At 35.8% G+C, this 12,130-nt stretch overlaps 1 protein-coding gene across 1 annotated transcript in view; it reads left to right on the top strand.

Moving 5' to 3' along the window:
* LOC145670719 (mitochondrial enolase superfamily member 1-like) overlaps positions 1-12,130 on the top strand; it is a 51,809-nt gene continuing 39,679 nt past the window's right edge. Inside the window, exons 1-2 of the mRNA XM_081739501.1 lie at positions 1-137; positions 10,408-10,513. Of these exons, the coding sequence (XP_081595627.1) occupies positions 130-137; positions 10,408-10,513 (114 nt within the window). The 5' untranslated portion in view covers positions 1-129. The remainder of the gene's footprint in view (positions 138-10,407; positions 10,514-12,130) is intronic.

The raw sequence follows: 12,130 nt of genomic DNA on the forward strand, positions 1-12,130 counted from the left end.
CCTTGGAACCAAGTAACAGATCAGTACAGCTTAACGGTTGCATTTGATACTATTAGATGGTAGGCAATCAGTTGTTATTGTGCTCAGAGAAGTAAGTGCCAACCTCCAGTGATAACCAGACTATTCAATATGGATAAGTAAGTAAACTTAAACCAAACATTTAAAAGACTTTTTCTTTTTGTAATCAATTTAAGCAAAGATTTCAAATACACTGAACGTTTGCAAGTTTATCATATCTGAAAGAAACTGTCCTTTCTAGTGAAAATTCACAAGTTTTCAATGTGAAAGAATGTTTTTTAAAGAAATGATATTTTCAGTTGAGTTTTAGTTGTTTGAAGTTTTTCAGAGCAGCGTCCCTTTTAAGTACCAAGTCTTTGTAAGAGCAGGCTCTAAGGCCATTCCCCTTGAAACTTCCACTTGTTTGTTTAGGGTCGGGGGGAAGAAAAAAAGGGCCCGCGAGATTTTAACTGATTCTTGTAGTTCTCTGCAAGAAAAATCGATTAGTGAAGGAATTTTCAAAATTGGCGCAGGCAAACATGGAGAAAATCGCATTTTCATGTACCGATTCAAAATGGGGAAGGAAAATAGGCCCGCGAGTTTTTCCTTCCCCATTTTGAATCGGTACATGAAAATGCGATTTTCTTCATGTTTGCCTGCGCCAATTTTGAAAATTCCTTCACTAATCGATTTTTCTTGCAGAGAACTACAAGAATCAGTTAAAAACTCGCGGGCCCTTTTTCTTCCCCCCAACCAATATAAGTTAAAAAGTAAACAGTCAACATGTGCTTATAGGTTACTTCATTACAAGCAGCAGCAGCAATAATAATAATAATAATAATAATAATAATAATAATAATAATAATAATAATAATAATAATAATAATAATAATAATAATAATAATAATAAAGTTCCAACTTGATTGTGAGGTGGGGCCGCGGTGGCTTACTGGTAGAGTGTTCACCTCTGGTGCATGGAATCTTTGGTTCAATCCCAGCTCGCGCTAGTGAACTTTGTGGTGGACAAACGCCGTGTGCGCGGGTTTTCTCGAATTTCTTTCGTTTCCTCCCACTTTCTTCATTCCACCATTTCATTCATTTCTCATCGTCACTGTCTTCTTTAGCCTAGAAGCATTGCCGTGGGACGTAAAACATAAAGATTACATTTCATTTTTGATTATGAGGTGCAATAGAGAACCCATTTTAAAGTTTTAGTATTTATGACCCATTGTTTCTCCGAGTGAAGGCTACAGAGTACCAGGGCCGTGCCGTGGAAAATCAGTGCCCGGCGCCCCATACATATATTCCAAACAATTTTTCCTATCTTTTTTTCCTTTTTTCTCCCGAATTTTCGCCCCCTTACTTCGGCGCCCGGGGCCGTCGTCCCCTCGCCCACCCGGCACGGCCCTGCAGAGTACATTTATTTATTTATTTATTTATTTATTTTTGACTTGACAGCTCCGTTATCGTGCAAGTTTCTGTCTTTGACTTCACAACGATTTCTTGTATTTCTAAGGAGGCTGGATTTAGTCACTTCCTCTTTTCAGAAATTGAAGTGTTTTGTTGAAAAAATAATGAAATAAAATCTTTCAATTTAACGTCCCATGATTATATCCTTTAGGCTGAAGGAAACGGGTGATTAAGGCGACTGAGTGATGAGTGATGAAGAAGAATTAGTGGAGTGAGAATGCGGGAGGAAACGGGAGTACCTCGAGAAAACTCAAAGAGGCACACTGGTTGGTCCGGTATTTTCTTTCTGCTTTTCATGAAAGTTGGTATTCTGTAGGCAGGCATGCATTATATTCAGTTGATACAATTACGTATTCATTTTGTAATTAACTTTTAATATTCTGAAGAACTTCGAATCACATTCAACTGTGCTAATTGCATTTCAAATGCTTTTTGTTCCTATCTAGCTCATCAATGAAAATCCTATTTTAGATTAGGATGTACCGTATCCGATATACGTACCAAGAAACTGTGAATGTAAGATCAACACTTAAGTTAGCAACTTTAAAAAATTATTTCTCCTCCTCCCCCCCCCCCGCAATTCCTATATTAGTGTTCTGGCTGTGGGTCTGTATAGGACATAACCTTACAGTTTAACGTGAGATCACCAGTGGCGGATCTAGGCCTGGGCCGGGGGGCCTAGGCCCCCCAGTTTTTTTAGTGACGAAAATAATTTAAGCTATTATTTATATATTTTTGAAAGTTTATAGTAAACATTATATACTTGTCATATCCTGGGTTCTGACCGCCCTCCCCCAGTTTTTACTTTCTAGATCACGGCTTATCCCCACAAGGAAGAACTTAAGTCCCTTACACCACATAGGAATCGTATAGTAGTGACATCATAGTATAGTATAGGGGTATCTGTAATTATATTATCTTTTTTTTTTTTTTTTTTTTTTGGTCTTCATGTAAAGTGTTTACTTTAACAAGTTATTTACAACTAGCAGCGTTCACCCCGCTTCGCTGCGGTCACCCCGGAACGCAATAAACTTTGTTACTTAGATAATTTTTACTTTTTCGCTTTCAAGTGATATGATAAAAACCATAGAAGATTGCAGTAAATGTTAACATTATATCGCCTGTCATTTATGTTAACCCGCCCCGCTTCGCTGCGGTCACCCCGGAAGGCAATAAACTTTGTTACTTAGATAATTTTTACTTTTTCGCTTTCAAATGATATGATAAAAACCATAGTAGATTGCAGTAAATGTTAACATTATATCGCCTGTCATTTATGTTAACCCGCCGAGTGACACGGTCATGTGGGTTGCATATAAATACGTTTATTTTTACCTATGATGAACTAACAAAGGATTTGTACGTTATGGACACTTGAATGGTCAATTATCTCAAGACACTGGTAATTAAAAATTAAAGTGATATGATAAAAACCATCTAGGGTCCAAATCCTAATAACCCCCCAAAAATGAAAGAAATTGGTTCAGCCGTATTAGCGTGATGAGGGAACAAAGGATTTGTGCGTTCTCTTTTATATATAAGATTAATCTTATAATCTTACATAATAAAAAGTGCATAGGAACGATTCACTGTTGGAAGGCGTGACTGCTAATCAACAACAATTAAGATAAACATCGCGACAGATAAGATAAAAATATGCAGTTTATCGGAAGCTAATCGTACAAATTATAAGTGTTGCCAACTTTTCAATAAAGCGTGTATCACAGTAAAAATAAATAAATAAAATAAAAAATGAAATACAGTGGACTTTGTCTTAACTGCCCATCTTCCAAGAAGTAAGTCATTTTTGTCAACAACTGCGCTCGGTGGTCCACAAAAATGTTTTCTTTTTTTTTCGTTTAGTAAACGTTTATAGACACTAGCGTCCCTGGCACGTAAAATTTTAGGGGGGGGGGGGGCATAAAAAAAAGCTATTTAAATGGTACTACCTAATTCAACCTGTTTTATCTTCGATTCATTTGTTACCTTTCTGCCTACCTTCACGGACCCCTTTAGATATATCAAGAACTGTTATAATCATTTCACAGCCTGAATATTATATTCCAAATAAATATAATTATTATTATTTATATGTTATTCTGTCGTTAGTAAATAAATTAGAATAAGAAGTTGAATATTTTGTACTTCAAAATATTGGGGGACGCGTACCCCTCGTCCCCCGCCAGAGACGCCCATGTTTATAAAATACAGTATTGTACTGTATTGTTTATAAAATACAGTATTATGGGCTCAATCGCTATGCTTTATTCAATATAGGCCTACAATATCTTGTTCAACGCGTGTCACAGGACGCAACTTCAAATTGAATTATAAAGAGGTTTTTAACAAGCTATAGAACGGAAGTAATAAGCAGGTACGTTGTGAAGAAAAAATCATTCAATACCATTTACCTCCTTTCAAAACTTCTGGCGCCGCATCTGTTTCAGCAGGAACATGTAGCTAAAAACAAGGTCTGGTTATATGACAACGATATTGAGTATAATTCGTATAACAAGCATAGTTTTTTTTTTTTTTTTTTGTAACAGAAAGGGGAAAAAAAGACATAAGAAAAGAGAAAATGCAAAAGCTAACAAAGAAATTGGCAGTAAAGAAAGAAACAACATTCAGTATCTAAACCACCGGGCTCTGTTCCAAACAAGTTTTGAGCCAAATTCGCGACCACAAGCCAAGTATCTTGCAATGAAGAGGTGAGTGTATCAAAATATGTTTTCATTGCGTTTAGGCAATTTTACAGAAGGAAATAGTTAGCCATACACAGTAAGGACTAAAGTCCCCATTTAAAAGAGAACATGTTATACTATTGTCATAAGTTTGTTGCAATGTGTATCTCTTATGGTTTACATGTGATTGCTTCTTGAAACGTTTTAGAAAAGAACTGTTTTCCTTCTTTTCCTTTTTATTTATTTATTTTTACGATTGATTTGATTTTAAACCTCCCACTACCTACTTTTTTTTTTTTTTGTAACGCGGACTACCAAATGGGGGAGGGTATTTTGTACCAGTGATGTGCCGTAAACTATAATATTACGTCTACGCGATTGTCTACTGTAATCTATACGTAATCTACATTACACCTTTTCCCATGTAGACTATGTAGACAACCACTATCAAATGTAAGGAAGAATTTCGTTGCTCGTTTGTTCATATTTCCTCATTCAGTTGTTTTGCTTCGGTGCAGCGAAAGATTAGGGAAACGACTAACATATAAAAAGTAGAGGGAATTATCTAATCTGTATGTTTACTCTGCTCTGCACATACCACTTCCTTAGATTTTCCACTTCGAGCACTGCTTTTATAATGAAACTTACAAAACTAATTCTCACCTGTGGGCTTTCAGTCTTGAATCTGCTGTATTTGCCAATTTTTTCTTGCATATTTTACAAAATGCATAATATTTTTCATTTTCCTTCATCAAGACGAAACTAGGTATTCGAAAGTTACTATTCGCTGGTCTAGGCATTTTATTTTGTACGCAATTTCGCAAGGTAACGACAAAAGAAAGCTCCTTTATTGTCCACGACGCCATATTAAATTACGTGTTGTTGACATATTCTACATAGTCTACGTTGTTTACATTGTCTACGCATAGTTGACATGTAAACGTAAACTATCGTTTTTTACGCGTAGACGCACATCTCTGTTTTGTACCCACCTGTTAAGATTAAATAGGATCTCGCAAAAGAAACAAATTAGAAATTCTCACAAAAATTTACAGTGACTGAAGTGAACAGTACACTGGATAAGAGTAACAGCTCTTTATTATACTGCCATCTAGGAGTGACACTTCTAAATATCAGTCACATCTCCTACCAACGGGGGGGGGGGGGGAGTTCTTGTGTCCACTAAATTAAACTAGCAAATTTATGAGACAGACTAACATTCAATTTGCATCAGCATAAATGTATACACTTGAGCTAAACATGTTGAGTAATATTTTTTTTTTTTTTTAAAAAGAAACGATTAGAAGAATAATTACAAAGAATATACAGTGGTGGGCACAAAGTACCCCTCCATTGGTAGTGCGAGGGTTAATATACGAACGAAGATGGATCGAGTTCCCTCGTTGCTGTATAGTTAGCGTAAGCAACTTTGGTGCGGAAAACCCGGGTTCGGTTCCCGGTGAGAGCTCATGTGTTTCGGATCTCACGTTAAGTTGTAGATCCATGTCTCATGTAGCCTCGGTGCTAAAAAGGGACGTTAAAGTCCAATTCAACCAACGAACGAAGATCGATCTCATGAATGATAACAAAATGTGACTAATGAGCATGTAACTTTAAAATGTTCAAGAAAGTAGCGTGGTTTTATTAAAATGTCATTTTTATTTTATGTTCTTGATCCTTATAGGAAGAATCAGGTTAAACACAACATTATTTCTTCTTCTTCTTGCACGGTGGCTCAGTGATAGTGAGCTTACCTATGGTGTGTGATATCCCTGGTTCGATCCCCGGCCTGGACAACATCGTGTCCGTGGGTTTTCTCAGGGTTCTCATTTTCCTCCCACTTTTTCATTCCACCAATTGATTCATAATCATTTATTAGAATTAATCGTCACCCTTAGCTTAAAGGGTGTAATGGTGGGACGTTAAACTGAAAGAATTCATTTTATTTTCATTTCTTCTTTTTCTATTAAAATAAAATGTATTAACTTGTTCACCTCTCTAAGTTGTCCAACTGCTTAAATTGTAGAGGCAACATTTTGCTATAAGACATGTATTACTTATTAGTCAGTGGCGTCATTTGAGGAGGGCAGGGGTTAATTTCTCCTCCACTGAATTTAAGAAATACATATTTTTTTAAAAAAAGAATCACCTTTATACTAATCTAATCTAATCTTCTAATCTATCTAATATAAATAAAATAAAGAGTTTGTGTTTGTAGTCTGTCTGTCTGTGTGCGGCCTGGGGACCAGATGAGTAGACCGAGAGTTACCAAATTTTGGTCAGGAGTACTTTGGTCTAGGCCCCAGACCAAGGCGAAGCGTTTTTGTCAAAATTCGAACCAGGGAGAGTTTCAGGGGGGCCTTTACCGGGACAAGTAAAAGTAGTAGAAAATGACCGATATTAGTGTCGAATTTATAGTTTTCGTGGTCACTGACATCAATGGTAAAACTCCAGTCGCATTAACTTCCAAATTCACCCTATTTGGTTACGGGTCGAAGGTCACCGGGGGGAAGGGGGAGTACTGAGACATGTAAAAGTAATCCAAAATGATCGAAATTAGTGTCAAATCCATAGTTTTCGCGGTCGCTGAGATCAATGGTGACACTTCCATTAGCGATGACTTGCAAATTCAGCTACCATTGTATGCGGGACGGGGTCGGCGGGGGGGGGGGATACCAAGACATTTAAAAATAGCCCAAAATGACCGATGTTAGTGTCAAATACATAGTTTTCGCGGTCACTGAAATGAATGGTGATACTCCCACAGGCGTTCACTTCAAAATACAGACCCATGCGAAGAATGGGTATATTCAGCTAATATACGAATAAAAACATGTACCGGTAACTCTTATGTCATAGAGAGTCTTGTCCCTTCCTACCTCCGAAGCAAAGACTGACATGATGCTAGTGTTATTACTTTGTAAGTTTGCCATCTCTTTGTCTTTGGAATTTGGCCGCATTGAAGCAATGCTATTCCTATAGTGTAAATATAAAATTCACATCTGTATGCTGCACACCTACCTGAACATCGGACAGTTGGCCAATACCCGGTCTTCATTACTTAGAAATCATTTCACAATATCTTTGTTGTTTTGTTTCTGAAGGACAATAAACTCAATAGAGAAACAACCAGCGTGTTCAGTGCACAAGGGAATCACACCCACTTTTCGTTATTTTGTATACTTCATCTTTAAGATCTTTATCTGAGAGTCTTTTCAGAGATCCTTTCAGAGATTCGTGTCCAGTTACAATCTTATAATTATCGGACTCTTATAGTGTGTTAACTTTTCCATGTATTAAGATACGGTACAAACTCCCGTTCTCTTTTTTTACACAACTTTTTTTAACTTAACTTTTTCACAACTTTGGTTGATTCCCTTATGCTCTGTCTGACTAGCCCATGTGTCCCAGATCTCTATCTGAAGCTTCTTTCACAGCTTAAAAAACTCATGTCCAGATATTGTAAACAAGTCTGATAACGTAAGAAAACAGTGTTTAGTTTCCGTGTACTTAAGAGTACCGTGCAAACTTTTTATCCCTTTTTCTCACAACTTTGGTAACTACACTTCATTTCCTTGTACTCTCAACTCTCGAGAGTTAATCCTGGAAAAAACTCCAAAAATATAGCAGGTGATGATAACGTTTATTGTTGTTTGTGTACATTAGCGGCGAATCTATGACAGTTCAGTTCACTCTAACACTAAATTCACCAAGCTGAAGTGACTTAGAACGAAGCCGATTCAATTCAAGTCGTTTCTCAATCAAAGTCAGTCACTTCAATTAGATGAATCAAGTATTAAATAGTGATGGTGACTCCGTTATTATTTCACAAAGTACATACTTTGTTAATACCTTTTCTTATTAATCTAGTTTTGCTTCTTTGATCCGTGGAAGATGATGCATGTCTTTACGCCACAGAAATCTAAATTAGTACCGCAAGACGCGATTATCAGCAGCGGAAGTTTCTTTACTACAGTTGAAAATGATACAAGTCTTTTAGTTGGAACTATTAGGTAATTAAAGACAATTGACGCAAACCAAGGTAATTCTAGATTGTAATTTAAAATAAGAAGGTAATTTATCTCGTTGAGCAAGACTGTAATTGAATAATAACTTCACGCATCTCGTTGGGCTCTATTTCCTAATATTTTTCTATGAAAACCACAATTTATTATCTTTATTAAATATGATCAATTTGGAAGGCATTATCTCAAATGTTATCGTAAATATTAGACAATTAAAGAGGGGGCCACGTGACTCAGTGGTAAAGAGCTTACCTTTAGTGCGTGGGATTACTGAACCAATTGCGGCGACGTAAGTTTGTGCTGATCAACATCGTGTTCATAGGTTCTCTCGGGATATTCCCGTTTCCTCTCACTCTTATTCCACTTCATCATTCACTTGCCTTAATCATCCGTCTCCGTTAGCCTAAGAAGTATATCATAGAACGTTAAACTGAAAGATTTCATTTCATATCATAGGCAATTAAGGGGGTATATCGTGGAACGTTAAACTGGAAGATTTCATTTCATATCATAGGCAATTAAAGGGATATGTCATGGAATGTTAAACTGGAAGATTTCATTTCATATCATAGGCAATTAAAGAGGTATATCGTAGAATGTTAAACTGGAAGATTTCATTTCATATCATAGGCAATTAAAGGGGTATATAGTGGAACGTTAAACTGGAAGATTTCATTTCATATCATAGGCAATTAAAGGGATATGTCATGGAATGTTAAACTGGAAGATTTCATTTCATATCATAGGCAATTAAAGAGGTATATCGTAGAACGTTAAACTGGAAGATTTCATTTCATATCATAGGCAATTAAAGGGGTATATAGTGGAACGTTAAACTGGAAGATTTCATTTCATATCATAGGCAATTAAAGGGGTATATCGTAGAACGTTAAACTGGAAGATTTCATTTCATATCATAGGCAATTAAAGGGATATGTCATGGAACGTTAAACTGGAAGATTTCATTTCATATCATAGGCAATTAAAGGGGTATATCGTGGAACGTTAAACTGGAAGATTTAATTTCATATCATAGGCAATTAAAGGGGTATATCGTGGAACGTTAAACTGGAAGATTTAATTTCATATCATAGGCAATTAAAGGGTATATCGTGGAACGTTAAACTGGAAGATTTCATTTCATATCATAGGCGATTAAAGGGGTATATCGTAGAACGTTAAACTGAAAGATTTAATTTCCTAATATAAGCAATTAAAGGGGTATATCGTAGAACGTTAAACTGAAAGATTTCATTTCATATCATAGGCAGTTAAAGGGGTATATCGTGGAACGTTAAACTGGAAGATTTCAATTCCTATCATAGGCAATTAAAGGGGTATATCGTAGAACGTTAAATTGAAAGATTTAATTTCATATCATAGGCAATTAAAGGGGCATATCGTGGAACGTTAAACTGGAAGATTTAATTTCATATCATAGTCAATTAAAGGGGTATATCGTGAAACGTTAAACTGGAAGATTTCATTTCATATCATAGGCAATTAAAGGGGTATATCGTAGAACGTTGAACTGGAAGATTTAATTTCATATCATAGGCAATTAAAGGGGTATATCGTGGAACGTTAAACTGAAAGATTTCATTTCATATCATAGGCAATTAAAGGGGTATATAGTGGAACGTTAAACTGGAAGATTTCATTTCCTAATATAGGCAATTAAAGGGGTATATCGTAGAACGTTAAACTGAAAGATTTCATTTCATATCATAGGCAGTTAAAGGGGTATATCGTGGAACGTTAAACTGGAAGATTTCATTTCATATCATAGGCAATTAAAGGGGTATATCGTAGAACGTTAAACTGAAAGATTTAATTTCATATCATAGGTAATTAAAGGGGCATATCGTGGAACGTTAAACTGGAAGATTTAATTTCATATCATAGGCAATTAAAGGGGTATATCGTGGAACGTTAAACTGGAAGATTTCATTTCATATTATAGGCAATTAAAGGGGTATATCGTAGAACGTTAAACTGAAAGATTTAATTTCATATCATAGGCAATTAAAGGGGTATATCGTGGAACGTTAAACTGGAAGATTTCATTTCCTAATATAGGCAATTAAAGGGGTATATCGTAGAACGTTAAACTGAAAGATTTAATTTAATATCAGGCAATTAAAGGGGTATATCGTAGAACGTTAAACTGGAAGATTTCATTTCATATCATAGGCAATTTAAGCAATTATGTTGATATACTTTTGTACTTTTAGATCCCAGAGCGAAAGTCGAGCATCTACTGTTCTCAGGATAAGAAACCTATATGTCAGAGATATTCGATTTCCAACCTCGCTGGGAGCTCACGGATCAGATGCTATGGTGAGTGAGTTATTTTCAAGATACGTTGGATAATGCAAATTAAAAAAGAAACAAAACTGTCACTGTACTAGAAACGTGTTTATATATATAGCAAATATTAAACAACATTGGTAACGAACATTAGAAATACAAATAAACCTGATGCCTAGTTTGAGTAGAACGTCATATATAGGTAGGCCTATATATAATATTCACATGCTAGGAGATAAAAAAATGATTGCAAGTTATTCCATTTGAAACTAGCTCTTCAACGAGTGCTTGCTAATAAACTGAATTCATCAAAAAGTTCAAGATCAAATGTCCTCTAAGAAAAAGAGATCTATGAAAATGTTCAAGGTCAGTTACTACGGCTGTCCAGAAAATAACAGGCATTTTGAAATTAAAAAAAAAACAAAACAAATAATAATAATAATAATAATAATAATAATAATAATAATAATAATAATAATAATAATAATAATAATAGAATGAACACATCAAATTGTATTATATACATTTGAAAAGTTCAGTCTTAAGCTATTTTTCCACATAATCGCCATGCAAATTAAGGCACTTGTCATACCATGGCTTAACTTTTTCAATACCGTCGCGGTACAAATCTGCCACCTGCTATTTCAACCACTGACTTACACCGTCATTCAGTTTGGCTTCAGGATCAAAGCGTTGTGTAGCGAGCCATGTCTTCATTGCTGGGAAGTGGTGGTAGTCACTCGGTACCAAATCCGGGCTGTATGGTGGGTGATCGAACACCTCCCATCTAAAACCATCCAAGAGCTCTCGAGTACGGTTGGCCGTGTGTGTGCGTGTTTTGTCGTGTAAAAACAACACTTTCGCACTAAGTTTTCGTCGGCGCTTGATGATGGATTTCAATTGCCTTGTTTTGTTTTGCCAACAAAAACGTAATCACAGGACGCATCTCACAAGAGGGGGGGGGGGTTCTATTGCAGCGAACATTGTAACACGTCACAGTCCTCATGCTACAACAGCTGGAAACGTTCTGACACCGTGATAGAGACTCTAGCCCCGCTCACTGCCGGGATAGGCCAAAACGTCTGGTACTTTCTGACAGCCCTCGTATATTCTGAAAATATACAAAATCAAGTAAAGTTCTCATTTTATGTATGGACAGAAAACTATTGTCTCACCTTATCTTGTATCTTCTCCAAACTTCCTAATTTAGCCGATATATCAAAACATTTCTGTTCTTTTTATGACCAAAATCAATTTCTCACGCTTGCCTGATCTACGTATATATGTATATGTAAGTTTTAGTAGATACATGTATATAGTGTACATTTACACATTTTTTCCTTTTGAAATTGCTATTCAAGCATAACATATACGGATACAGTATATTACTTTCAAACATAGAAGATGATCTTGTAACTGATCTGTTTTTCGTCGAAATTTCTTTGGTTTATAAACGTGTAAATTTAGTAAACAGAACTGCCTTTCTGTAAAGTCTTTGTATAAGTTCCTACTATGGTTGCGATTGTTTTGACGTTTTTTTTTTCAACTACTGAGGACTACCTTTTTTCTTCTTCTTCTTCTTTAAGAAGAAAATTGATTAGTATTCAGATAGCTTTGGTTGTAGTTATTCCGGTTATCAGATCTAGG

Source organism: Thermobia domestica, chromosome 2 (assembly GCF_964235325.1).
Source record: "Thermobia domestica chromosome 2, izTheDome1.hap1.1, whole genome shotgun sequence".
Taxonomy (NCBI): Eukaryota; Metazoa; Arthropoda; class Insecta; order Zygentoma; family Lepismatidae; genus Thermobia; species Thermobia domestica.